This window comes from Nicrophorus vespilloides, unplaced genomic scaffold, assembly GCF_001412225.1.
Source record: "Nicrophorus vespilloides isolate i.1.1-1 unplaced genomic scaffold, Nicve_v1.0, whole genome shotgun sequence".
In the NCBI taxonomy this organism is placed as follows: domain Eukaryota; kingdom Metazoa; phylum Arthropoda; class Insecta; order Coleoptera; family Silphidae; genus Nicrophorus; species Nicrophorus vespilloides.
Window position 1 is genome coordinate 77,690 of NW_017097993.1, and position 25,449 is coordinate 103,138.

A 25,449-nucleotide genomic window follows, 5' to 3' on the forward strand; every position below is an offset into this window, starting at 1 on the left:
ATTGAAATAAATACAAGAAAAAATTGATACAAGTTAATCTTGTGCAATAAAACATAATAAATATTAAATCTACATTCTAAATAAGAAATATATAATTACTTATAAATATAAATATAATTCCTTCAATTCCTATATGTATTTTTTTATTGCGAATATAAATATTCGTTTATAAACACAAAATGTGTCTGTAATACTGTGAGTTATTAAATTATAGTCTAATTATATTTATTTATTTATAAATAAACCTTTATTATTATAAATATCAAACCTGAAATAAAAAATTGGTGGCACATTCTGATCTGCTAAGAACAAGACGTGTTACAGGTAATTCACAAGTATAAATAAAAATCATTGACGTTTTTAATTTCTTAATTCCTTATTATTTGGTAAATTAAAAACGTGAATGATTTTTATTTATACTTGTGAATTACCTGTAACACGTCTTGATTTAAGCAGATAAGAATGTGCCACCAATTTTTTATTTCAGGTTTGATATTTATAATAATAAAGGTTTTTTTAGTTATTATAGAAACATAACATTTACAATTACCTAATTACTGTAATCAATGAAGTTATTATTTTTTTTATTTCTTAAAAATATCAAATATTTTTATAGACCACCTGTCGCTATAAAGACGCTCAATAAATTAGTGAACGAAAAACATACAGACTAGAAGTTTTCATTACATTTTTATTTTTGTAGTTTATACCAATGCAATATGAATATTAAAATTAATTGATGTTTAAAATTGTTCAATTCACTGATTGATCATAGTAATAAAAAAATACATTTTTTGTAATTCATTACTTCGATGATTTGGTTATCTTTCAAGAAAAATAATAATTAATTAATTAAATCAATTATAGAAATACAATTACAATACAATTCAAAGGTCGGCAAATGCAATATGGACCATTTGATCCTTAGCCTACACAAAGTAATAGCAATTATTGGTTTCTGTAACGCAAATTTAATGAATTGTAGCCTTTTGACTTATGTAAAAAGAATTGAAATTGCATTTTCATTTTTTATTTTATAAAACAATATTTAAAGTAATTGTTAAAAAAAATATAATATAAAATTAATATTTAAGTTATTGAAAACAAGTATATTATGAAAACTTGTTTTGAATAATTCAAATAACATTACTGTGACGTGAAAAAAATGTGTTATGCACATGGGTCAATATACCATTTGATATCCACCAAAAAGTTATTGCCTGAGACTCGTGAAACATGAAGTTTTATAAATTCAGTGACTGTTTGTTTCTGATAATAAATGAAGCGAGGAATGAATGCGATAAATTCCCGTCCGTGTAATCTGATTCGGTGTTTGACGACCGACTCCACCCGCCCCCCGGGCAAGTTTGCGCCCAAAGTTCGACCTTCTCCAAACTCAAAGAGGTCTTTAGCATTTTGGTATGCTAATTACCCGTCCAACAAATTAAGTCAACTTCAAAATCGTAGAAAACGAACCGGAGTTTTTGGTGTTTTCGCAGTCCGCGACGGCGGCATCTGTATGTACGTGTTCAGTGCTCGCTGCAAATTGAAAATAATTACGATTTTAAAGGGTGTGAGATAGAGAGAGAGAAGCAGAAATATGAGGGGTAGGGAAGAGTGAAAATCTCTTTACCGTCGACGGCGAAAACAATAATTAATTTAAAGCTGACCCCTCCAAAGTTTCATCCCTGTTTTGACGCATTCGTTTCAGCGCTTTCATTATTATTATCATCAACGTCGTTGTTTTGCTTTGCTGCAGCGGTGTTTGTTTGTAATTTTGATTTTTGCTACTTGCAAACGTGCTCTGCCGCCGCCGCCACAGCCGCCCCTTGTGGACATGTCCGATGTGACAACCGGAAGCGGCGCATTTCGGTTGATTTTTCCTCCTGAAAAGGGGTCGGTCGGCCGTCGGCGTTCATACACAAAACATTTAATTAATTTAATGTGCAACTGACATATCGAATTAAATGCTGTGAAATGAAAATGTAAATGGAGCATTTCTGCACATACACGTGCACATAACCTTTCTATATTTTTTTTCCCGTTTGGAAATTATGAAATGCATCCGATGCAAATTGCCGACCCTACCTCTTATGTAAAATAAGTTCTCCGGTCTTTGTGTGCCGCCTCCGAGGGGTGTTGCAATAAAAAACGTAGCGTAGTTAAATGAATGAAATTGCAATTAATGCGATAATTAGTGAGTTTTTCCGTCTGCGAGAAGATACTAATCCCGCTTTATTATTTGCCTCTTGCGACTGTGCACCGTCGTTCGGTCATTAATTTAACTAAAGTAATCAACTGATGAAAAACACTGCACCCTTTATTCGAATTTTATTTAAATGGTTTATTTATATTCACTACTCTTCTTCAATGCTGTAAAACGTTATTTCCAATACCAAGCGAGCAGTTATTTTAATTTGTTTAAGTTGTTAAAGAAAGTGACGTTATATGTAGAGATATAAATACATGATTAAAAAATAGCCAATCTCAAACATATTTCATTAATATGAAAATTCAGTTATTATTTGTATCGTTTTATTATGATGCATTCACACTTAATTCAATAAGTAAATCAAAGCTCTTTAAACTCTTACAGAATATGTAATAATTGCACATCTCTATTTAGAATCGTACAGTTCCCCAATTAGATTTTCTTCTACTCTGTCTTCACTATTTTCATTTTGTGTTCTTCGTTACTTCTGTCCCATTGAAACTGTAATCGATTCGAAAATAACATTTCGTTGTTTGAATCTGATTTGGGGAATTTCCCCGGCACGAATTTATTGTTTTTGGCGCTCATCGCCTCAACCCCATTCCCCTCCTCATCAGCCAACCCAGCATCTTCGTGCGCCATCCTCCGCGAATTGAAAATAGATTTTCCTTATTTTATAAATGCGCCTTCTTCCTTGCTTCTATCTCGCATCGTGTGTGTGCATGGTATGTTTTTCGTCGTTTCATCGATCCTGCGGGTGATGTGAAGAGGGGAGGTCGGGGGTCCGGCATAAACACACGGCGATGCTATCAAAATTGCAAAGAGAGGAGAGAATAAGCTCGGGCCAGGAGGAGATAAGACCCCGGGGCGAAAGAATAAACAACGCATTTATCACCAGATTTTCCAACTTTTATTGTTCCGGCAACAAAAACAATTCAATTCTTGGCGGGGTCGAACTCTGCGCTCTTCTCACCCCCTGTCGTTCCACGTTTTTCGTTATATACATTTATTTCTTTCAACGTATTTTCATCGGAATGCGAATAGGAGAAGAGAGAACAGGCAGACGGGATAGGAAAGGAATTAATTGGTGAGGTGGAGGTAGGAACAGGTACAACGAGAAAACCCGGTCGTAAGAGAGCAGGCAGGTGAATCGAATTTTACCTGCCCTAATTACATACAGACCGGAACCCGTCGAAGGGGAAGCCTCCTAAATTACGTAACCCTTAGCTCCCGACGGGAAACCGTTAAGAACATTTTTGTGCAGACGTTTTTTTTTTCTTATACTTTCTTTTTACTCTTCCATCGGAAATTTGTTTATTGATTATGTTTTTAATGGAAAATTAAGCATCGCAGAGATAATTCAATGTGCTATGGATCTTTTTTATGTTTAAAAGTGTTTTGTAGGTGTAATGGGACGCCTCTTGAAAGAAGTAATTTGTTGAAAGTGGGTCTTGAACCGGCCGAGTGCATGACTAAGGAGTGAAAAATTGTTTTAAGTGCTTCAATTAATTGCCTTCTGCAGCGCTGTCTCTGTCTTTATCTTGGTTCCCTGGCTCGGATACTAGACTAGATTGAATCACTCCTAATTTCTAAGAGAACTAAATTGAAATACAGATTTTCACACTACCTAGAAATGCCATTGACTATAATCTTGAAGTCTTAAGTTATTTCGTTAAGATTGTCAATCGTATGACTTCAATTTGTTTCAATTAATTCATTTAAGTGGAACTATGCTTAATTACGGGATTCCTATACACAAACGAAAATCAATTTGAAATACTGTTATTAAATATAATTAAGTTTATCAATTATAGCTATACATTAGATGTGAATCACTCAATTCTTATTAATTAATAAAAAGCGAACAATGTATTAAAAAGTTTCCAAAGCGTTACAAAAATCAATGATAATTCAATAACTCTACATGTATTTTTTTAATTAATTTTAATTCTTAATGCTTACATTATCTGTATATAATAATTTTCTAAATAATTAAAAATTATTTATATGTTTATACTTCAATATTATTTAAATTCAATGACAATTTAACTTAAAATGTTTATATTACGAATGTTTTAAATAAATTGGAATACATAGCATTGTTACTGTGCCATCAGCAAATTATAAATTACAAATTGGTATTTTAGTAAGAAATAATGTCTCACCATTACAAGCAGTTTAAAATATTGTTTTTTACATCAGGAAAAACTTAAAGTGGTTATAGATTTTTGTACAAATACCTGATTAATCATGTGTTCATTCACAAGTATTGTAATAACTACAAGATTGCATACAAAGAAACGTATGAATTTTCTGCATTATTTTAATTATTATTTGAATGATTTCTCAAATTTAAATCTTTTGTACAAAGAAAATGCAATCTATCTAGAAGCATATAAGACTTTTAAAAATTTGTTCTTTGCTAGAAACTTTTTTATAGTCATTAATATTTATTATGCAACTATCCGCATTATTATTTTAATTGTATTTCTAAATTAAATATTCAGTATTTTCATTTAAAATATGTAAAAATACAACTACAGTCATTATTTTGATGGTGCTTTGGAAACTACCAGCATTCTTATTTGAATGGTATTTCGAACTTTTCGCAGGATAATATCTCCGATGGACGGATGATATTTCTAAGTTAATTAGTTTCTGTCTTGCATAATTTCCTCGGCTTTTATTGTTTTTAATTACATTGGTTTTAATGGTCGGGAGGAGGAAGAAGAGGATGAGGTGAATAAGGAGGAAGGGCCGTGTTGGTTGTCTTAATGGCAGCGCGGCGTAGTTTGATGAATTCTCCTGGGAAAATCTTTAAGCAAAGTTTATTGCTCGCCCTTTCTCTCCGCGCATCGTCGTCCTTCCTCCTCCAATTATTCATTCGCTGCTTGGCTAATCTTCCTCCGTCGTCCTCCTACATTCTTCTCCACCGTCGCCGCTTTACTAGCTTTTAATTTCTTGAATGGGGAATGCTTTACGGGGATTCCCATAGAATAATTTAATGTTAATTCACTTTTTAATCGCATGTATCTGACGCGGAGATCTTGTTCTCATGGAAATTGGGGAGGCCATAAAGAAGGAAACAGAGCGAATGGGTCTTATCTTTTTATTATTTCACTTAATTACCTCTTTCTTCATTCACTCACTCTGTCCTCTGGTTTTTCCGCTCCATTATTATTTTTGCTCTTGCAGTGCTTCGGCAATATTCTAAACTCTAGGGCCTCCTTTTATATTCATCTCTGCCCAACTTGTCTAATCAATGGAGTGCCAATAAAGCTGCAACGACGGGCGACGCATCGAAGGCGGTTTTCATTTTAAAGCTATGAATATTCATATAAAGCCTTCTATATGTGGGTAAATATGTATGTATAGGAAGACACTGGAGAGAGATAATTGTCTTCCAACTTCTCATCTCAACCTTAGTAACAGAATACGTGCCTTCAGTTGATGAAGGGAGCATAATTAAGAAACATCTTCATCCTTTCTCTACTTCCACTATGCTTTTTTACTCTAGAATTTTTAATTACGCTCACCTTCCTCATATTAAATGGTCCCATATTACTATTCATAAATATGTTAGACTGGTTATAAGCATCTGCCTTAACACATGGTTCTCCCAGTTATCGTCAAATATCAAGTAATCGATACGTTCTGGCCTTTAATACAAATAAAACGAATAGTAATTACCAACTCCCACAAAAATTGAGCAATTATATTATTACGAAATTTGTATTACATGAAAGTGAACTGTGTTGCTGCACGCAAACCCTTTGAAAATATGTCTGATCGCAGAAAGTTCATACGTATTATTTGTCTGCATTCCTGAGTAATTAACGTGGAATTAATTAATTTTCCTTCCAACGTACGGAACCGAAGGATAGTTAGTTTCAAAGAGTGCAAGTTTCGGAAAGTTTTTTTTAAGTTCTCTTTAAATTTTAGTGCCGAACTTTAAAAGAACTGTCATATAAAGAATTTCCCCGAAATGATAATCGTAGACAATTAGGATATCTGCAGGGTGAATCAATTAGACTATATCTTATGCACTGAAGTAAAGTTGGTAACCCGACACGCAATACTTAAGCTATACTTTCAAACTCGCATTTGCTTTCATTCGGTTTAACTTTTTATATATTCCGTTATATTTATTTTATGTTTTGTTTCAGACCTGATGGAAAATTAAATGAAAGTGGAAGAAAGCCGCTGCACTTGATCGGATTCAATCGAGGATTAACATAAGTGGAAAAAAAAGATGGAGCCATCCCTTAGGACTTTCGGTAAGACATATTTTTTTTATTAATATAAACATATTATAAAGTTGTATTATAAGTTACACTCAGTGTTTTTTATATTTCACATTGAATTTTATGTACATCGATAGGACGCGATAATTGTCTAAAATTCTTCAATTAAAATAATCTATAAATAAAAATAGATTGGATCAGTAATGAAGAATTCTTACAAAATAATTTTATACTAAGAAAAAAAAATCTTACAAAGAAATTAACTTACGGAATAATTTAAAATGAGTACACTTAGCTTTCATGACAATTAATTAGAAAATTAAAAGACAATAACAACAATAATTTAAATAAATAGCCATTTCAGCAGTTGATTACGTTTATAACCAAAATTGTGTTTGTATGATTAATACAAAATTAATTGCAATTTCGTCGAATTTATTCTAACTGTAATGTTTATTGACAAATAAAAGTAATTGTCGGAAGTAATATAATACAATTACAGCAAAACTAATAGCTTCCATTTGTTACCAGCACTATTTCAGTGAACAAATATATTGAAAACATACATTTTGCGCAACGATAATGGAGTTTTACATAATAAAATTATATACATTTTGTACCAAACTAAGTTCTATAGACTGTAACGTAACAACACAGATAATCAATTACAATTTCTTATATAATTGCATAAATATTGTAGATGTCATTGCAAATATTTGTTGATAAAACTAAGAAAATCAATATAAAATCATTAGAGCAACAATTATTTTGTAAGTAGCTTTATTTTAGTTATTCTCTATATTGAAAATGTACGTTATGTGCAACGATAATGAGATTTAAATAAAATTAAATTGTTTAACATTTAACAAAATATTTAAAGTTGAAAATTCTAGTAAAGAATTCAATATATTTATTTGTATTCGTATAAAAAATAGCTGCTTTAAATTGAAACCATTTACTTAATGGATTATTTATTTATAATCATGTATTTGAGTTATTTTATGTTTCTTTTTTGTGCTGATAATTGGATTACATTTTAATAATGATGGCGATGATAAGGGGTATACAGTTATTCCTGACCTTTAAACTATTTGGAATACCGTAGTCCACAATAAGACATGGTTTCTAATTTAAGCTACTCAATGTGTACCTTTATATATAGAGATACAGGCTTGCTGGTTTTCCATTATTATTTCGTCACAATGTAACGAGCCCGAGAGACGATTAAGTTCCGTGGGTGATGGGTATTTTTCTCTCGTTTTATTGTCCTGTTTTTGATGACGACTTCGATGTCGACAATAATGATGATGATGGGATGTGTCTGTTTCGAGGGTGTGTGTGTACGTGTGCGTGTGTCTGTGTATGAAAGGAAGGAACATAATTTCGCCTTTGTGTTATGCATTTCGCATATGTCGTATCGATTAATGGTTGGCCCACATTTTCGAGCGGCCCTTTTATTCAATGCACACCACCACACTCCATGCCCTTCGTTGTTCTGCGCTTGCAATTTTTCCTCTCTTTCTCTTTTATGTGTACGATGCTCTTGCACAAAGTGGTATCGGGCGAAACGTCGAGTGTGCATGCAGAAAAATTGCACAGGAAGGCCACTTTTCTTTCCCGTTCTCCGCTTCCCTTCATCCTCTCTACATCGAAATCAATCGACAGATTCAATAAGCTGATTGATAAAAAAAATATATACATACACATGTACGTAGAAAGCGAAGCGAATTGTTCATATTCCGAGCGTTATTTCGTAAAATCCTTAGACAAAAGGACTCCAATGGTACTAGAATGAGGGATAATAATCATACAAGCACAATTTCGTTATTGGCTTTTGTTACTGTGCATTGTTTAGTTTATCAGTACTAATAAAAACAAAGAACTCGAACAGCACAGCCTGGCATAGATGCACTCTATGTCATTCAAATTATGTAAAACGAAATCATTATATTGAAAATGAGGAGAGAAATATTTCCTCCCGTAATAGGGTTACATAACGGATCATTGATTCTTCTTGCCGCTGCCGTCTGTGTGTCTTTCCTCGGTGTTCAAAGAAACGGAAACACAGTTACGTCTCATTTCGTTTTAAATACGTGTTACATGTTCCTTTTTCTATATTTCTCTCGTCGTCTCTTCTTTTAGTTTGTCATCGTTTCCTGCTTTGCAGTATGAACAATATTGGACACGTACATTTTAATTTGAGGTGCGGGTCAATACAATTCAGTTTCAGCTCTTGTTAAAGAACATTCAAATTGGCCGAGCATTCAATTACTATTGGGTTGTAAACTAAATCCTTTGCAAAAGTATTATTTTTCCCCTATCGCGTTTTTTTGTTTCCAATTTGGAACAGCAACAAAGAGAACAGCGATTCGGACTAATTGCATAACGAGGTAAATGATTTGAAACGGAGCCAATTTGAATTTTTGCTGTAAATACATTTTTTTAGTGCTTCATGGAGAAGTAGTTTCGATATTTCAAAATTGATTGACCTTTTTTCCTCTAGGCAAATATTTATTTAGTTCTTCATTTATATAATAATCTAATCTAGTTCTAAAACAGGAATTATTTTTTTAAAATGCTCGGAATATACAAAAACAGGAAAAAATCTAATTTATAGGTATAATAACAAAAATGATTCCCATTATAAGGTGGACTAAAAATCTTGAGGTCGTTGGCTAATTAAGAGGGAATACTACTCCAAATTATATTTTCTGTAAAGATATAATTATTTATATCATTATAATTGTATGCGCCACGCTTCGTTAATAGATCTCTCTCCAGAAATCGGATAGAAAAATCGCAACAGACACAAAAGTTTCCTCATTATATACTTTTCCTACTTGATTTTTATTTTTTTGCCAGCTTGTTTGCAGTGTTATTAATGTGCATGCCCCCACGATTTTTATTTTGAGTTTAGTTTTTAATTCCATATTGCAGACCCCATACTATGCTGGTACGCGAAATTAATTGGATTTTATTAACTGGTCCGCAATTAGCGTTTCAATAACACTTTTGAAATCCAATCGAATTACACCTGTTCTCTCACTAATTAAATCGTAATTTCGTATGTATCTGCGCTGAGTATTTTCATGCGGACATAAAAGAAACAAAATTGTTTCAATATCGGAAATCTGATCATAATACTGCAGAGCGTTCAGAAAAAAACACTGGAATAAAGAAATACAGATATAACTACGTTCCGATCGAGAAGTTGTGCTCTATAGATCACAAAAATGGATTACCGGGTCTGACTCTCTTCTCCGTCTCTATCTCTCTTTATGTCTTTCGTATCTGCGTTTTTCCCTATGCTTTTCTCTTTTCATCCTCTTTATACATTTATGTATAAGATCTGAGTTGGAGCGGGGACTTCGGTCTGTTCTTATTGTGGTGCAAAACTGACCTACATTCCGTATAAAATATGGAATATAAATGGCATTATTATTGCACTAGCCTCCTCCATTTTCCACCTCTTCGAAAACACATCACCGGGACAGGCGAAACTTGTATTTATATATTTATTATATTACAATAATAGTAATCATTGTTGAAATACAAGTTTCTTTTGCAGACATGCACGAAACGTCTGTTTAATGTCACACTACAGCAGGTTGTTAACGTTCATTCAAGAACCGAAATTATAAAACAAGAAAGGATTAAAGAGAAACCGAAGCCTATAGGTCAGTTAATGCCCATATGTAGAGTAAAGTTGGATTACGATCGCATGAATTAAGCTTACGTGTTTTCGTGAATACATTGAGTCTATTTCGTTTATATACGTCAAGTTTTGAGAGCAAAGAGATTTGCATAACGATTTTTTGCGTCTTCCAAGGACATCCTGTCTTTTATCCAGTTCAATTACCAGTCACTGCATCCTCCGCTCGATATTCGCTTCATTTTTTAAAGCCATCGAAGGAAGAGAAGCGTTGGTCGAGTGAACAGAAGGAAGATGAATGATAATTGAGGTGATTCCGTTTACGTGTGCTCTTTGCGCGGTTTTTTCTTCGTACATATGTCGTTGAGTCATTCTCCTGTATTTTTATGGTCTGGGCTTCTTCCTTTCCGAAAGTCGTGTATTGTTGTTGCCCCGCCGAGGTATTAATCTTTTTTCCTACCGAAACAAACGAAAAGAAAAAAAGGACAACAGCGAAGTATAAATGAGTAATGAAGAGAACAAGAAGGTGGATTAGAGGAGGACGAGGAACAATCGTGGGAGCGGCCGGTGTTTTCACACCGGGGGCAAGGAAGTGTAACGGCCGTAACCTCTGCCCTTGGGGCGCCTTCCGACGTCGAACCTCTTCGTCGCTTCCTTTTCTCGTCCACCTGTGAACGGAAGAAGCCAAACCGCACAAAAAGGTTCTCCCTTCACTTCAACACGCTGCACACACTGACAGGTGAAGTCGTCCCCTCTTCGAGCAAACGAGAGAAAACAAAAAAAAAAGAAATGAAAAACTCACGTCAGGATAATGAAATCTATTCGTTTGGCCTTCACCAAAGAAACACAGAAAGAAAAGTCTCCTCCTTTCTCTTTCCTTTTCACTGAATTAATTGTTGTAATTTATGGACCGGAAGTATTTTTTTCTTATCAAATTTACATCTATACTTAAACTTGTCCTGCGTCCTTAGTCAAAGGAAGTCTCTCTATTTTATTTATTCTTTATTTAGGGCTTTTACGCTCATAACGAACGTAAAAATTATTTAATTAATTCATTAAGTAAGCTCTTTCTATATATAAAAAAACACGATAATGAATATAGATGTTAACAGTAAATAATATAAATGTTTATATTACATTATATTATTAATATAATAATATTGTATGTATATATCGATCATTATATTCAGCTATAGTATCTTTTGCTTTTGAAAGATTTGCATTTTTTTTCTTCCGTAATTAGCGGATTCAGCAATTTCATTTAAATTCGATAATGATAATTTACTGACGGTCGTGAAGGAGATGATGATGATGATGGATCGGACCCTAGCGATTCTCGTTTCATATTTTTTTCCATCCAGTGCTGCCCCTATGTTGTTGTTGATATTAATCAAATGAAAGCAAGGAAGGAGAGGAAGAGGGGGGATTGCAAGGGGGGTCAGACGAGGAGGATTAATCACCGCGCGGGGGATGATAAATACAAAAATAATCTTGTTGTGATTTTTTTCCCGCCGCTGCAAACCTCGCTCACTCGCGAGGACCACTCTTTAAAGTGATTGATGTTAGGTGCGAAGAATAATCACATGTGCAATTAAATGTGTGCCCGTGCCTTTTATTATTTTTACTTCCGTTTTTATCTTACAGCAATTAAATCCAAATAATTAGTTTTGCCGCAGTGGGAACGTCGTGTGTGTATGTGTGTGTATATATGCGAGTGTGTGAGGCAGAGATAGAAATGAATAAAACCATCTCTGTCGCTCAGAGTTGGGGCGATTTATTTATTTATCTCGTGAGTCCTTTATTTTTGCTGATATTTTTTTTAGCATGGATGTAGTTGACGTGTGATTTATAAAGAGAAGACCTCTCTGCCTTTCTCCCTCTATCACCGTTTGGCCCTACGTATGATTTTACGAGGCGTTTGTTTTACCCTGCGCATCAGGGTGCGAGTGGGAGAGAGAGAAAGGGTAGGTACGATTTATTTTGCAAATGCAAACAACACAACACACATTTCCGTAAAATACGTCAGCGATGTCGTAAATCAATTGGCGAATCGCGAGCCTCGGTTCCCTTTTGGGTCTCGAGGGCGCACGACTCATCCGAAGTCCCTTTTCGAATGCAAAACAAATATATATATAAATGGGGCAAAAAAATTGGAAAGCCAACGACAAAACAACCGCCGACGTCCGGTCTACTGATTAACATCGAGTCTTCCAGCAAAAACAAACGACAGAAATATGTGCATGTAATTAATGACGTAACAATTAAGGCAGGATGAAAAACACCCCATGTGGGGAAGAAAAGCAAGAGAAACGAAAACATTGGGATGTTGTCGTTGTTTTTTCCATTAGCTGAACAAAAAAAACTAATTGGATGGGTGTATCTTTACACATGCATTATGCTTAGCAAAATAAAGAATATTTAAACATATTATTAACAATAAATAAAATTGCTTACAATATTTATATAAATGTATTATAAACGCATAGACAGAGAGATTTTTTCATAAGTTGAACGGCATCTTGTTGATCCATTGCAACTGAGGTTAAACAGGCAAATGTTAAACTGGTAAGTAGTGTGAGAAAAGGGTGTATACGGTTGCATTGGGAGTGAGAAGGACGGTTGAGGCAGAGGCGCGTAGGAGGATAAATGGTTAATTAGATGAGTCAGCCACCGTTTCATCATTTTTATGCCACCATTCATCTTGTCCCCTGTCTCCCGCAAATGCAAACAATTGATCTCTACTCAACCGAACACCGCCGCTGCGCCTGCTGCCATCATTAGAGCAAAACAACAAATCACAGATCAGACCCCCCCGTGCCCCTCGTGCACACAATGAAATTCTCTACTCGCTCCTCCGAAACGACCCAGGTCCATACTAAAATCAAAGACGGCAGCGAATCAATGAACTCCGTGAGTCTGTGACATCGAGGTCGAATACTTTTCAGATATTTTGTCGGATTCCTGCTTAATTGGAAAGTTACTTTACTAAAGCTATTAGTTCTGGAGCAATTCGAGTTATTTATTTTTATGGGGGGTAGTCGAGAACATTGTAATTTTTATGTGCGCAGGAGAAGGAGGCTTGAAGGGGGTTGACGCGAGCTGCTTAAGTGTATTTACGCTCCTTTGGATTTTATGTACATTTTCGAACATAATAAATCTTATCGCAGTAAAGATGTGTAACCAAGGGAACGCTTTATGGGCCGCTCTCGGAATTTTTTTCCCGACATTTTTTACATTACCCCTACTTTCGTCTTCCCTGTAGAATTACATACAATCATAAAAAAAAGAACACTAGCAAAGAGATAGGAAAGTGAAGGTAATCCCGAGGGAAAAGCGCGAATCCGAGCCATGTTCGTGGCATTTCATATATCTGTTCGGTTTCAATTGAGACATTTATATGTTTGATTTTCTAGTTTTAAATTTACGATTTCCCGTGTGATTGATTTATGTACAGATTTTTACAGAAATACAACTAAACTAAGATGTTTAACTTTTTACCATTCAAACAAAATACATATCGTTTAAATAATATCATCTATTGAACTTACTTAATTAAAAATTGGTTGCCGTATAGACTACATAACAATTGACAATTTTGATATAGCCTTTATGATAAATATTTACTTGTTTTGCAATTAAGAAGTTGAATGCAAAAATTTAAATAATTATATAATATTATGACTTGTTGGTAAAAATTAACATTCTTCTCCGGACAAAAAGTGTGTTGTAAAAATAGAAAGGAAAAATAAGAGCAACGTTTAGTTTTGTTGTAGTACCAGAGGGCGGGCGGCATGTGTAATTTAGCGCGCGTAACGTTGCATTAGCTAAGTGCAAAACTTCATAAATATTAATGGGAGTTCACTTAAACCGAGCATCAACAATTATTTAGATTAAAGTATTTTCCGAGCCACTTGATCACTTTAATTATTATCCATTTGCGCGCCTCGCTTTGCCATTTTCTCTCGATCTCTCTCTTTCTCTCTACCATTCGACTGCACCAAATGCCACCCCCGCAGGGCGTCAGAGCAAGAAAGACAAACGCTGTCGTTTATCGAGGCAAGAGAGACACTCGAACACAGATCGCAATTAAAGAAGTTTTCAAATCTTAATCTCATCCGCGAATTACGGAATCATCAAAATATAACAATTAGTAAGTGTTTTTTTCGGTATTCGTAAATTAGCGCGTAATTTAATTAATAGATTAAAATGAAAGGAAGCGCTGTAAGATTATGAAACTTACATTTTCAAATAGAAAATAGCTTTTAAAGTTTTTATATGAAATAATTTAGATTTGTAGATCTTTCGAACAGATTTTTTCATCTTCCTGTCCAATACATGATCACTTTAAACTAGTTTACGTCGTAATTGCTGCAATAATGATATTATATGATTATTATATTAAAATCGTATTTGTAAAATTAATGTATATGAATTATGTCATTGACATTCCTAGAACCATAAAAACTGTAGATTACATAATTGATAAAATCAACTTAGATTACTCCAGTAATTATGTAATTATGATACTGTTTTAATTCCTTTCAATAATTGTGTGTAATAATTGTCAAATAAATATGAACAATTATATGCAACTTAACTAATTTAATATTTTCTCCTTAAATTTCTATTTTTGCTTACTTGAATATTTGTAAAAATTAGATTGAATTCTAAACGCGTGAAATTAGTTTTGAGGTACACTATGATAAAGTTATCTTTGTAGGGAGGTTGAACAGTCGTTCAATTGAGCAGGGCCACTTAACTCGGTCAATAAGCCGAAACTGACCTATGTTAATTGGACCGTTTAGCACCGCTTGAAGAGCAACCAACCAGAAACGGAGCGTTAAATTATATAGGACACCCTACACGCCAATTTTTGCCTTATCACCTCTAACATAAACTAATTAAGTTAATGTCGACATATTGTTCAATCTCACGAAAGTTCTTGTAATATTTAAAAAAAATCAAAGGAATTGTAATGGTATGTATTAAAATAACAGTTGATTCCAACGTGTTCCATTCTTATTGAAAAAAAAAAGGAGCAGAAGAAAAGGTATATGTGTGAGGTAATTTAGCAATTTGTAAAAGTGCAAATGAATGTTGGCACAGGCAATTGGCATTCACGCGGCAAACAATGGGCGATTTGATTAGTGAGCGTGTGTGTGTGTAACGGCTTGTGGAGCAGCAGAAATTATAAAGCAAATGTCAAAGCTTCGATGGACGAACTTTTCTCTGACCTGCTCCTCTTCTATCCTAAGAAAGGAAATTGGCAATTAGAGTTAGAAGTTCTTAAACAAAACTGGTCGTAATTGCTAAGTGAGTTCGCTTTAAATAAATAATCTAAAAATAATGCAAATGCGGAATGTTCTTTCTTTTGCTGTTGTTGTTCTTACATCCCTACGGGTTTTCTGTTGTCGTCGAGGATGGCGATCTGTATGCGTGGAAAACTTACGTAGAAAATAATGTGGTCGTGTAAATGGCGAGAGAGGAGAGGCAATAGCGTGGATAAAACAGGATTCGAAATAAAGACAACAAGACGGCCGGATGTTCGAAACCTGTTCGGTTAATAAGAGTTTTGTGACCTGCTACCAACCGACTCCTCCCGGAGCAAAGAGAGGACACCGTCCTCGTCTTCTTCTCTCGCCATCTCTCTCCATCCTCCCATCATCATCATCATCATCTTTCCTGAATTAAAACGAGATTCATTAGAAGTTCGTCCTTGATTTTATTTCTCAACTTCAAAAACTGAATCTGAATATCTCTCTCTCTTTGAGGCGATTTCTCAGACTCTCGACGGTGGCTGGAACTGGTGGTGGTAGTGTGAAAATTACAAAGACTGATGATGATGGCAGGAAGGGGATCACCGGGTAGACCGAAAAGGATGAACGGGAAGGACTCCGACTCTCGTCCCTTAACTGATTTATTATAATTTAAAATTAGGGCTCTTTATCTACATCATTACCAAGTTCGGGCGTTAAAGCCCTGTGCGCTTATAAATCAGTCCCTTTGCTTGCTCTGGTTCTGCTCTCTGCGAGTCTTATGCGTAAATAATTAGCCTATTTATGCACGGATCGATCTTTTCCGTCGGTCCCATTCATCCTGCTCCGGTCGTGCTCTCCTTCATACCCATACACCCATACACCCAATAGCCCGAAACCCCCTCAAAAAAAACCGACAGAAATGCTTGGGACAATTAATCGGCCGACCATGACATTTTCGGTCCTCTCGCATAATTCCCTTCTTTTTATGTAAATAATTATATATAGAAATCCCTTCTAAATTTTCAAACCATTAAACTCACAAATAGAATAAACGACCACGCAATAAGGCAATCAAATTGCTAAACAGTAAATCTACAATACGATAAAGCTAACTACATCTTGAACGTAATCATACATATATGAAATACGCTAATATATAAATAGTATTTTTTTAAAACTATTACGTTCTCTTTCGTTCTTGAATGAAGTGTGTAAGAGATGAATGATCTCTGATTAAATATTACTGTTGGGTTCCTCGCTGAGAGGTAGAAAGAGAGATGAGCGAGCTTGTTTGATTATGAAAATGTTGTTTCGATTTCCTGCGCCACACTCTGTTTAGAGCAGGATAGCTTGATCCTCAGGAATATCGTAAATGCACGACGATGAGAACTTGTTTATGTGTATGCGGCGAGAGAATTTTATGAATAAGAAGACGAGGATGTTGGTTGTTGCCTATGCTCGTGTCTTGGTTGGAGCTGTTGCTGGGCTTTGGCTTCGCTCGAGGATTGAATGAACTGAACTTTCCCATCGTGGAAACATACAAAACTAGTCTTCGAGGCGAGAACAGGTGTGTGTAGAATTAAACCGGCAAGATATTATTATATTATGGACTGGTTCTCCATATCTTTCTTTCTCCTGCTGGTTCCCTTTTTTAGTTTCCATCCTCTTCTATTCCTCCATCCAGTTCGCAAGAGCACACGGTTGGCATTTAGCGGACAGCGGCGTACGTGCAATCTCCATTTTAAATTCGATTTTCATTGATCTCACTCCCCCTTCTCGTAACACGATCCTGTGCATGGAGCAGAATCAATGAATTGAGAGGAAAAACAACAAGGTCGGAATTATAGGCTTAACATCATCGATGCCTGGGATGTTTTTTATACCCATTCTTTAATTACATATTTCTTGTGCATATATAAAACATAAGTTTTTTTAGGTCTATACAACTTGAAATGAAATTCTACAACGAATGGAAGAAGAAAAAATATTTGTAACAGATTATACATGAATGGGTGATTGGTACACATTGCTAACTAAGAAATAATAGATGTACATATTACACATTAAACTTAATAATTAATAATTGCTACTAATAACATTCAAATTTTAACTTTAACTATTAGATTTAGGTCAATCTCTTATAATATTTCGTAATAAATTAGTCAACTATGAATTAAGGACTTATAGATGGAACGATATATTTCTAATATAACAAAAAATTTGTAACTACAAACACAACTACATTAATTTGTTATTGTGCTATTGTTTAAAGGTCTTTTCCTCCCAATTTTGTTTATTAATTTGATTTAATTTCATCCATTCATACTTTTTTAATATATAATTAAGACTACTACACGATCATGAATATATTCATATTTGTTCTTTATGCTTTAATTTATTTTTGTTCCCAGTCTAGATCTTCATTCATAGCTGATCGGCAATCGGATCGTGTGATCTGCAATTGTTCATTTTATTCTTCCGCTTTTTAATCGTCGTGTGAAATGCTTTCGAAGACAAGGCAATATTACATAGAAGTGCGTTTCCCTCCTTCAACCAATCTCCACAGTTGACTTCATCTCAATCCATCTCTCTCTCTCACTCTCTCTCTGTGCCCATCTCAAAGTTCTTCGCGCGTATTTATTTTCTCAGTTTGTAATTGAGATGGGGCACTTGGGGATTCAATGCTTGGGAATTTGTTTATTGGATCTCTAATATTCAGATTCTCAGAACTATCCGATTCCCAATAAACTTTATTAGTGGTGTCTCATCTCTCTGCCATTTCACTGGATACGTAATCCAATTTTATGATCACAGTTCAGTATCATTTACGACGGTGCGAATAATCCCAGAATCAGATTTCTTCGCACTTAGGTCTATTTTTTTTCTTTTCGAATTAATATACAATAAAGAATTTCAATAAATTATTTTTACTTCTCATTGGAGCTTATTAATATTCTATCAACTGTTCACGGTTCTGATGGATCGTCCTTCCGTTCTTGCTGAATTTTTAAATTTGGATCAATATTATGACTCGAGTGTTTTTTTATATCTAATTTTATATTTGTCCGACTTCAGCGTCATCGATTTAAAAACACTTCGCATTAATTTGACATAATACCTTTACAAATATAATTGATAAGCACCATTTGGCAGCATACATATGCCTTGATAGTCTATGTTACATTTATTTGCGGATAGTTAATAACGAAGATTTAATATATTTGTTTCATTCAACTAATATTTATCCTTATGTTTTTTATTATTTATGAATCCAATATTATTGTTACTTCAAACAATATACATGAATATATAATTATAAAATCAGTTTTTTAATGTAAAGTTTTTGCTTGATGTGTGATAGTACGTGTAATTTCGAGGAAGTATTGGTTTTGAGTGTGTACATACGCCACTGAACCAGATCTTGTTCAGTCGCCTGAACCTGTCAGGTGAACGTGTGGTATCAAAGAGGAGAAGGCCACGTATATAATCAAAGACCGGCAGCGGAAATGACGCAACGGATATATCGATTTTTCTAAGTCCGAGGAAGGAGCAGCAGTGGAAGAAGAAGATGAAAAGAAAAAAAAAGAGAATATAAAAGCCACTGGACGAGAATTAAACATCGAGTTTTAATCTGCCCGGGGTTATTATTATCCTTCTCGTTCTCTCTCTTTCTCCTTGATGCACACACAAATGTACAGAATCCAGCTTTTTTCTCGACTGTTTTATTCACGTATAATTTTCTAAGGCTCCTAATTTCTTCTTCGAACGAAGATTGTGTCTCTCGGTTATGATTGATATCTGGCGTGGACGCAAGAACCAGTTCCCACCGGATGCTGCGACCAAAATAACAAATTGATTGATTCCCGCTCCTTTAATGGCGCAATTAAAAAAGAGAAATTGTTTTATTTCCACCACAGCGTATTCTTGTTTCATATTTTCCTCCGAGAGTCTTCTGTCCCGAAAAGGGATTTCAAGCGTTAATTAGTTGAGTTCATGCGCGGATGAAATGAAGGGAAGGTCGAAATCTAATTAAGCATTCGCACTGTTTAAATTAGTTCATTTGGATTCCGCGTAACCAGAACCCCCCAACCTAATTGAGTGTTGTGCGTTGGTAAAACGTATGAAATAATGCCCGTTTGTCTCCACGATAAAACCACGATTTAAAGTCTGGCTGTATACCCCATCGCCGCTTGCGTTATTACTCTGAAAGTAGGAGAAGAAGAACGATGAAAGAAATAAAAAGAAGATGAGTTTCTTCTCCTCCAACTCTTGTAATTTATATGAATCACGGAGGAAATTTTGCTCGGCCGCCGGAGAGAGGAGATAATGGCAATTCAAAAAGTTTAAAAGCCCGTTTAGTTTTCGTTGGACGAAGCGAAATAATAATATTAAATATATATAAGATGTGGGCAATTCGCCCTTAACAATCGTTGTCGGATTCCTTAACGATCAGAAAATAAAATAACACGGCGCCATCGGAAAAGTTTTACTTTTAACAAGTTCATCAGATGATCTACATTGTGGTGCGGGTATTAAGTAGAAAAATAAGATGGCAAAATAAAAATGTATAAAATTCAGATGAATTCGAATGATTTTTACTGCGAGAGAGGGAGTAAATTCACGTTCGGTGCATTTCTTTAACATTGCAAATAAACATCGACATTTGTGCAGGGATTTCATCTTGTCGCAATATTGAGACAGCTGAAATAGTTTTCTTTCGATGCCACTGTAAAATCCGAATTTATCGATGCACTTTTCATACCTCGATCGTAAACCGAATAAATCCAACGGGGAAAGAATATGTGTCTGCGTCCTCCACTCGACCTACACGTATAATCCACTTCGAGGAAAGCCGGATGTCATCAAAGTTTAATAAGTTGTAAAAGTTGTAATTTTTTGAATGAGATCCACTTGCAAATTGCCCTAGTCCCACTTTATGATAAGAAGCTTTCAGCTCAAACCGGCTGTAAAGTTGCAATTTTCTGATACGAGAAAATAACACAAATCGATGTTTAGTTAAGTCAAATATATAAAGTTTGCTTATAATTCATAACCAAGATATTTTTATATAAAAATAATTTAGTTTCATCACTTACTACATATTTGTATTTACAAAGTTAATTTATATTAATTGCGAGTATTAAAATATATTAAATTTAAAAATATTCTTGAACATAATAAACATTAATTTAAAATGTTTATTACTTCATGTTCTATTCTGTAATTTGCCCTAACTCCACTTTATACTAAGCTTTCAACAGATTTTAAAATTTATTTAAAAAGTTGTGAGATTCATCGATAGATGCTGTGGTAATGCGAGAAGCGCGCGAAATTGAAATTGGTTAGTGGGTTCCTGGATTTTAATTGAACCATAAAATAGTAGCCAATTACGGTTATGGAGTAACTGTTCCTCTCTCTATTCGTGTGTGATTGATGAAAAACGGTTCATTCTAATTAGCGACTGTAACGAATTCGGCGCCTGCAGTGTGCACGCAGGTAAGAACGATGCGACGATGGTTGCGTTGATTGGATGAAGAGAGACAAGACCGGAAGACGCGGATCATTAAGATGAAAAACAGGTCTTGTCTCTCTTCTGGTCGAGCGAAACGCAGGAGCGAACCGAGGAGAGTGAACGGAGGGAATTATTAACATAATCAGAATCTGATATGATATGTGTATATGTTGTGTGTGTAGAGAGAACGAGTGGATGTTGGAGAGTGTGGGAACGGACACGGCGTAGTTGTGAATGAAGCCGAAACATGTTTCCAGTAGTTTAGTGAGCTTTATATAAACTAAGGTCACTTAATTACTAGGGCTTCATTAGTTTGCTCGCTGCGAATGCAGCTAAATTACGAATTCCAGAAAATAAAAGGCGAGTTGCAGAACCTGCAAAAAGGAGCAGAGCCGAGGCTGCGTGAAGAGAAGAAACAGGATGGATTTCCTCTGAACAGGTTAAACGCGCGATGGAGCAGGCATTATTTATGGATCAACTTTAGCTATTTTTAACAACAAAAATGGCAGCAGCTACAACAACCAGAAAAAAAAAAGTGGGAATCATGAAGGGGAGAGCCCACTCGAACTGGATTAAATGAAACGAATTACGTTCTCTCGTTGCTCGCTCTCAGTATTTTGCTAAACACACTTTTGAATTTCATTTCGTTCCATGAAATTTGCTTGTTTCAAAGTTAAATATTCAAGAGCTACCGGATAAATGTTTCCATGGAAAATTCAAAATTGCATTTAACACAGTGGTTCACTTCAAAGTGACAAACGTTATTCAAACATAAAAATACAATGTAATAAAAATCCATATTCTTGATTATAATAAAAAAAAACAAATAAGAAACAATTGAACAATCTTTAACTTTAATTTAATTAAGTAAACTTGTTAACAAAATCAATGTATGCTTATTTATTATTGGTTTATGTAATAATTTACAGGTTGTGCATTAAATTTATTATTTTGATATATTAATTTGCAGACAATTTACCTTCCAGTACCTGCTAAGTAGAGTTCTCCAAATATACCTACTTTCGAACAATTTGGTTTACTTTAGGACTATAAGACGCACCCTAAATATGAGAAACAATTTTGAGACAAAATAATATTCATATAAAGTTTTTCTGATTGTATGTCGATTTCTCTATTAACATTATATAACTCTAAAAATAAAGTTATAAATAACTTAAACTGTAGGCAAGTAATTATATTCAAAGATTTAAATTTTAAATGTATAGCCTCTTTAACATAATTACTTTTCTCTGATTTAAATCAATGTTATTACTTAAATTAAATTATAACCAGTTATGTATACACCTCAACCATCGACGATTTAATACCATCTAGTGCATATACAACCTTCGTTCATGAAACTTAACAGGATGTGAAGTAAATTTTAACTCTCTCTTTCAACACCTAATATTTTTTCTTTGACATAACTACTTCCATTAAAAAAGATAAACCGAACTTTAGGCATTGAAGGTCGTTAAATCATTCCCCATCGTTTATATTTTGTGTTTTATATAATTAATTTAATTATAAACTTACCTTAATCGATTTGAATAATTCTGAACTAAAACCAGTAAATATTGTTAATCAGATTAGTCGGATACTTGATCAGAAGTATCATTTTTAATGTTAAGTCTATTTAGTTAAATAGTCTAACAATAGTTTCTTAGTGTAACAGAAAAAAGTAAAAAAAATTGGTGAAAGGCTTGAGTGAATTATTGTAATAAAACATTATTTGTATAGATATTGAAATGAAGCTCACTTATCGTTCAGTATTGGTAATAAAATGACCTTTCAATTGACGTGACAACTTTTATACTGGTTTCATGCTATATATTTTTTGGAATAACCGGTTGCCAAGTATAGAATATCATGTCTGGTGTATACTTTTTGTTGTTCGCTTCGTTACAGTAATTTGGTTGTAAACCATCTTACTTTAATGTAAAATAGTATGGGAACTTTTCGTTTCTGTTTCCGTTTCGTGCCTGGTAACAGTTTCGTTATCTTTGTGTGTTGAATACAAGAGGAAAAGAGAGGAAGCGGCAAATAAAGAAATAAGTGTACGAGAGAAGAAAAAGAAGAACGAAAAAAAAAGAATGGTCAGAGGAAATTCTGCTTTTGCAGCAGCAAGAGCCCGACGCTTCGCATCTGTTAACGTCTAATTGTTGCCAACTTTTATTCCCCGTTTCCTTTTGGCTCGGTTCTCCATCCATTCTTCCCTCCTTGTTCCATTTCGTTCCATTCCATTTTATTCCGCTTATTTTAAAAAATCCGCATTTACGAAATACACGCGATCCGCCACGTATTGGCATACGTGGCACCGCGGATATAACGTGGATTCGGGCTAATGATAATTTATTATGTATGGTGCGTTTTGCTTTTTTTTTGTTACTGGCGTTACAACAACATGGGAGAAAAAAGTATTGGGGAATACGCAAACGAGGGTTGCGCCTCCAATATTATTGCCACGCCGTGAATATTCATGAATATTCGACTCTCGTATGTTGCATGTGCCGTATCAGTTTATTGGCAAATTATATTCATCAAAAGCCGAAACAGAAAACTAATAACAGTAACAACAACAACCAACAATAAAAAAAATATGCCCAGCCAATATGGACCACAAGGGGAAGGGAAACTCGCAGATCACGCGGTTTATAATTTATGACGAAACGTGCTTCGTAAATCAATTTTAATCCAAAACATCCGAATAAAATGAGCCGGAAAAAAATGTGCAGAAACCGCTGTCAATCATTGCTAATGTAAAACAAGTGCAGCGCGAGTGCAATGTATTGATTTTTAGTATGAATCATTAAGGAACCTCCGGATTAATATTTTATATAACATGGTCCATTTTCATTTTCATTCAATATTCATACCCACCATACATTGGATGTATATTATTCTTTTTGTATAATGCATTTTTTGATATATCTACACAACTATTTCATGTATTTTACATAAAGAATTATAATAATTTATTGTAGATGTAGAGAAACAAACGGTTTTATATTACGCAACATTCAATTAAAATGCAAACAGAAAAAGCAAAGGGAATGTGTTTTCAACATCCGATTGCCCAGAATTAATTGGAAATATTTAATTAGTAAACTCCCTTCTACGTCCTGTATAGTTGCATGAAAGGCCATATTGAATCGTTTAGAAAATTCATCTAAATGTGTTGATCTCACATTATCAAATTTGTTATAAACTTTCATTATTAATTTATAGTTTATCGAACATATGTTTCGACTTCAAATTAGTTTATTAGTAGCCATTAAGTAATAATAATGAAAATAATTCTGATTTAACATCGCTATAATATTAATAATAATAATATCTATATTATTGTTTTCACAATATATTTATGCGTACTTTTAAGTGGAATCTGTTTTATCTATAAAAAATGTATACAGTTTTTTTTATTCTTATCTAAATATCAATTTATATGATATGCGAGATCTTGAAATATTTATGAAGTATATCCCAAAAAGAATTAATAATTCAATTTAAAAACTGTAACATTTAGCATCTGTTTATGGGCCTATGGTCAATAGCAGTTGACTTTTCTTTGATTTATGATATTTATATTATTTTATTGAGTTTTTTTATTTTGTAATTTTTTGTTTCAATAAATAATAATATTATTATAAAGAAATATAATATAGTTATTTTAAAATAATATATGAATTATTAATAATATAAATGATTATCGGTATTATTATTATTTTATATGAAAATAAAATAGATTTGAAAATAAAAGTATCAAAAAATTACGTTTTAATGAAAATTCAGAGTGCATTCCAAATCAGCACTAAATGGATTTATGTTTTTAACTTGATATGCAACTTCGTCCAAATGAATAATTCGTTGAAAATTGGAGTTGTTTTCCAAATAAATTTGTTGGAAAAAAATAAATTCAAACTTATATATGCAAATTATAAAATGTAGATAATCATTTTTTTACTTAGCAGAAATTTTACTGTTTTTATTTATATTTTTTTTTATTTGATCAGGTAATTTCAATCGCGGAAAGTATTAAATGGGGTTGCTTTTAAAAAGCTTTTAATACGTTTTTACTTTACTCGCTTATGTGTGTGTAACATAAGTTTTCTCATTGTCTTTTCGTCCGTAGATTCACATAGATTAAAGTTCATATTCTTTCTATATATATATGATTATGTTTTATAATTTACTCGTATTAATATACTAATATAATTGCCTTTAATAAAGCCGTGCGAACGTGCACATTGCAACAAAATGGAAATAGATATAATTAGTATTATTATTTCCCTTCAATGCGTCTAATTTAACCATTGTTTCGTAATGAATTTAAGTTTAATTCAGAGAATGAAAGATGATGAAATAAACAAACAAAAAAATGAACATCAATCGGCTGCAAGTAGTCTTCCAGTCCACCATTATTATTGTTCGTTTTTTGTTTGTTTGTGATATCCTTTGTTTCACGGGAAGCAAATGTTTTATATAAAATCGCAACGGATTATCTCGTTTTTTGTCTATGCCAGAGAGATGTGTATATATATTTATATTACTAAAAACGGGGCCTTTTCGTT

At 33.8% G+C, this 25,449-nt stretch overlaps 1 protein-coding gene across 1 annotated transcript in view; it reads left to right on the forward strand.

The window, feature by feature from the left end:
• The window catches only part of LOC108561501 (nephrin), a gene marked incomplete in the record, with an annotated part of 38,215 nt that overhangs the window by 845 nt on the left and 11,921 nt on the right, over positions 1-25,449 (forward strand). The window contains 1 exon segment of the mRNA XM_017919463.1: positions 6,381-6,489. Coding sequence (XP_017774952.1) covers positions 6,465-6,489 — 25 coding nt within the window.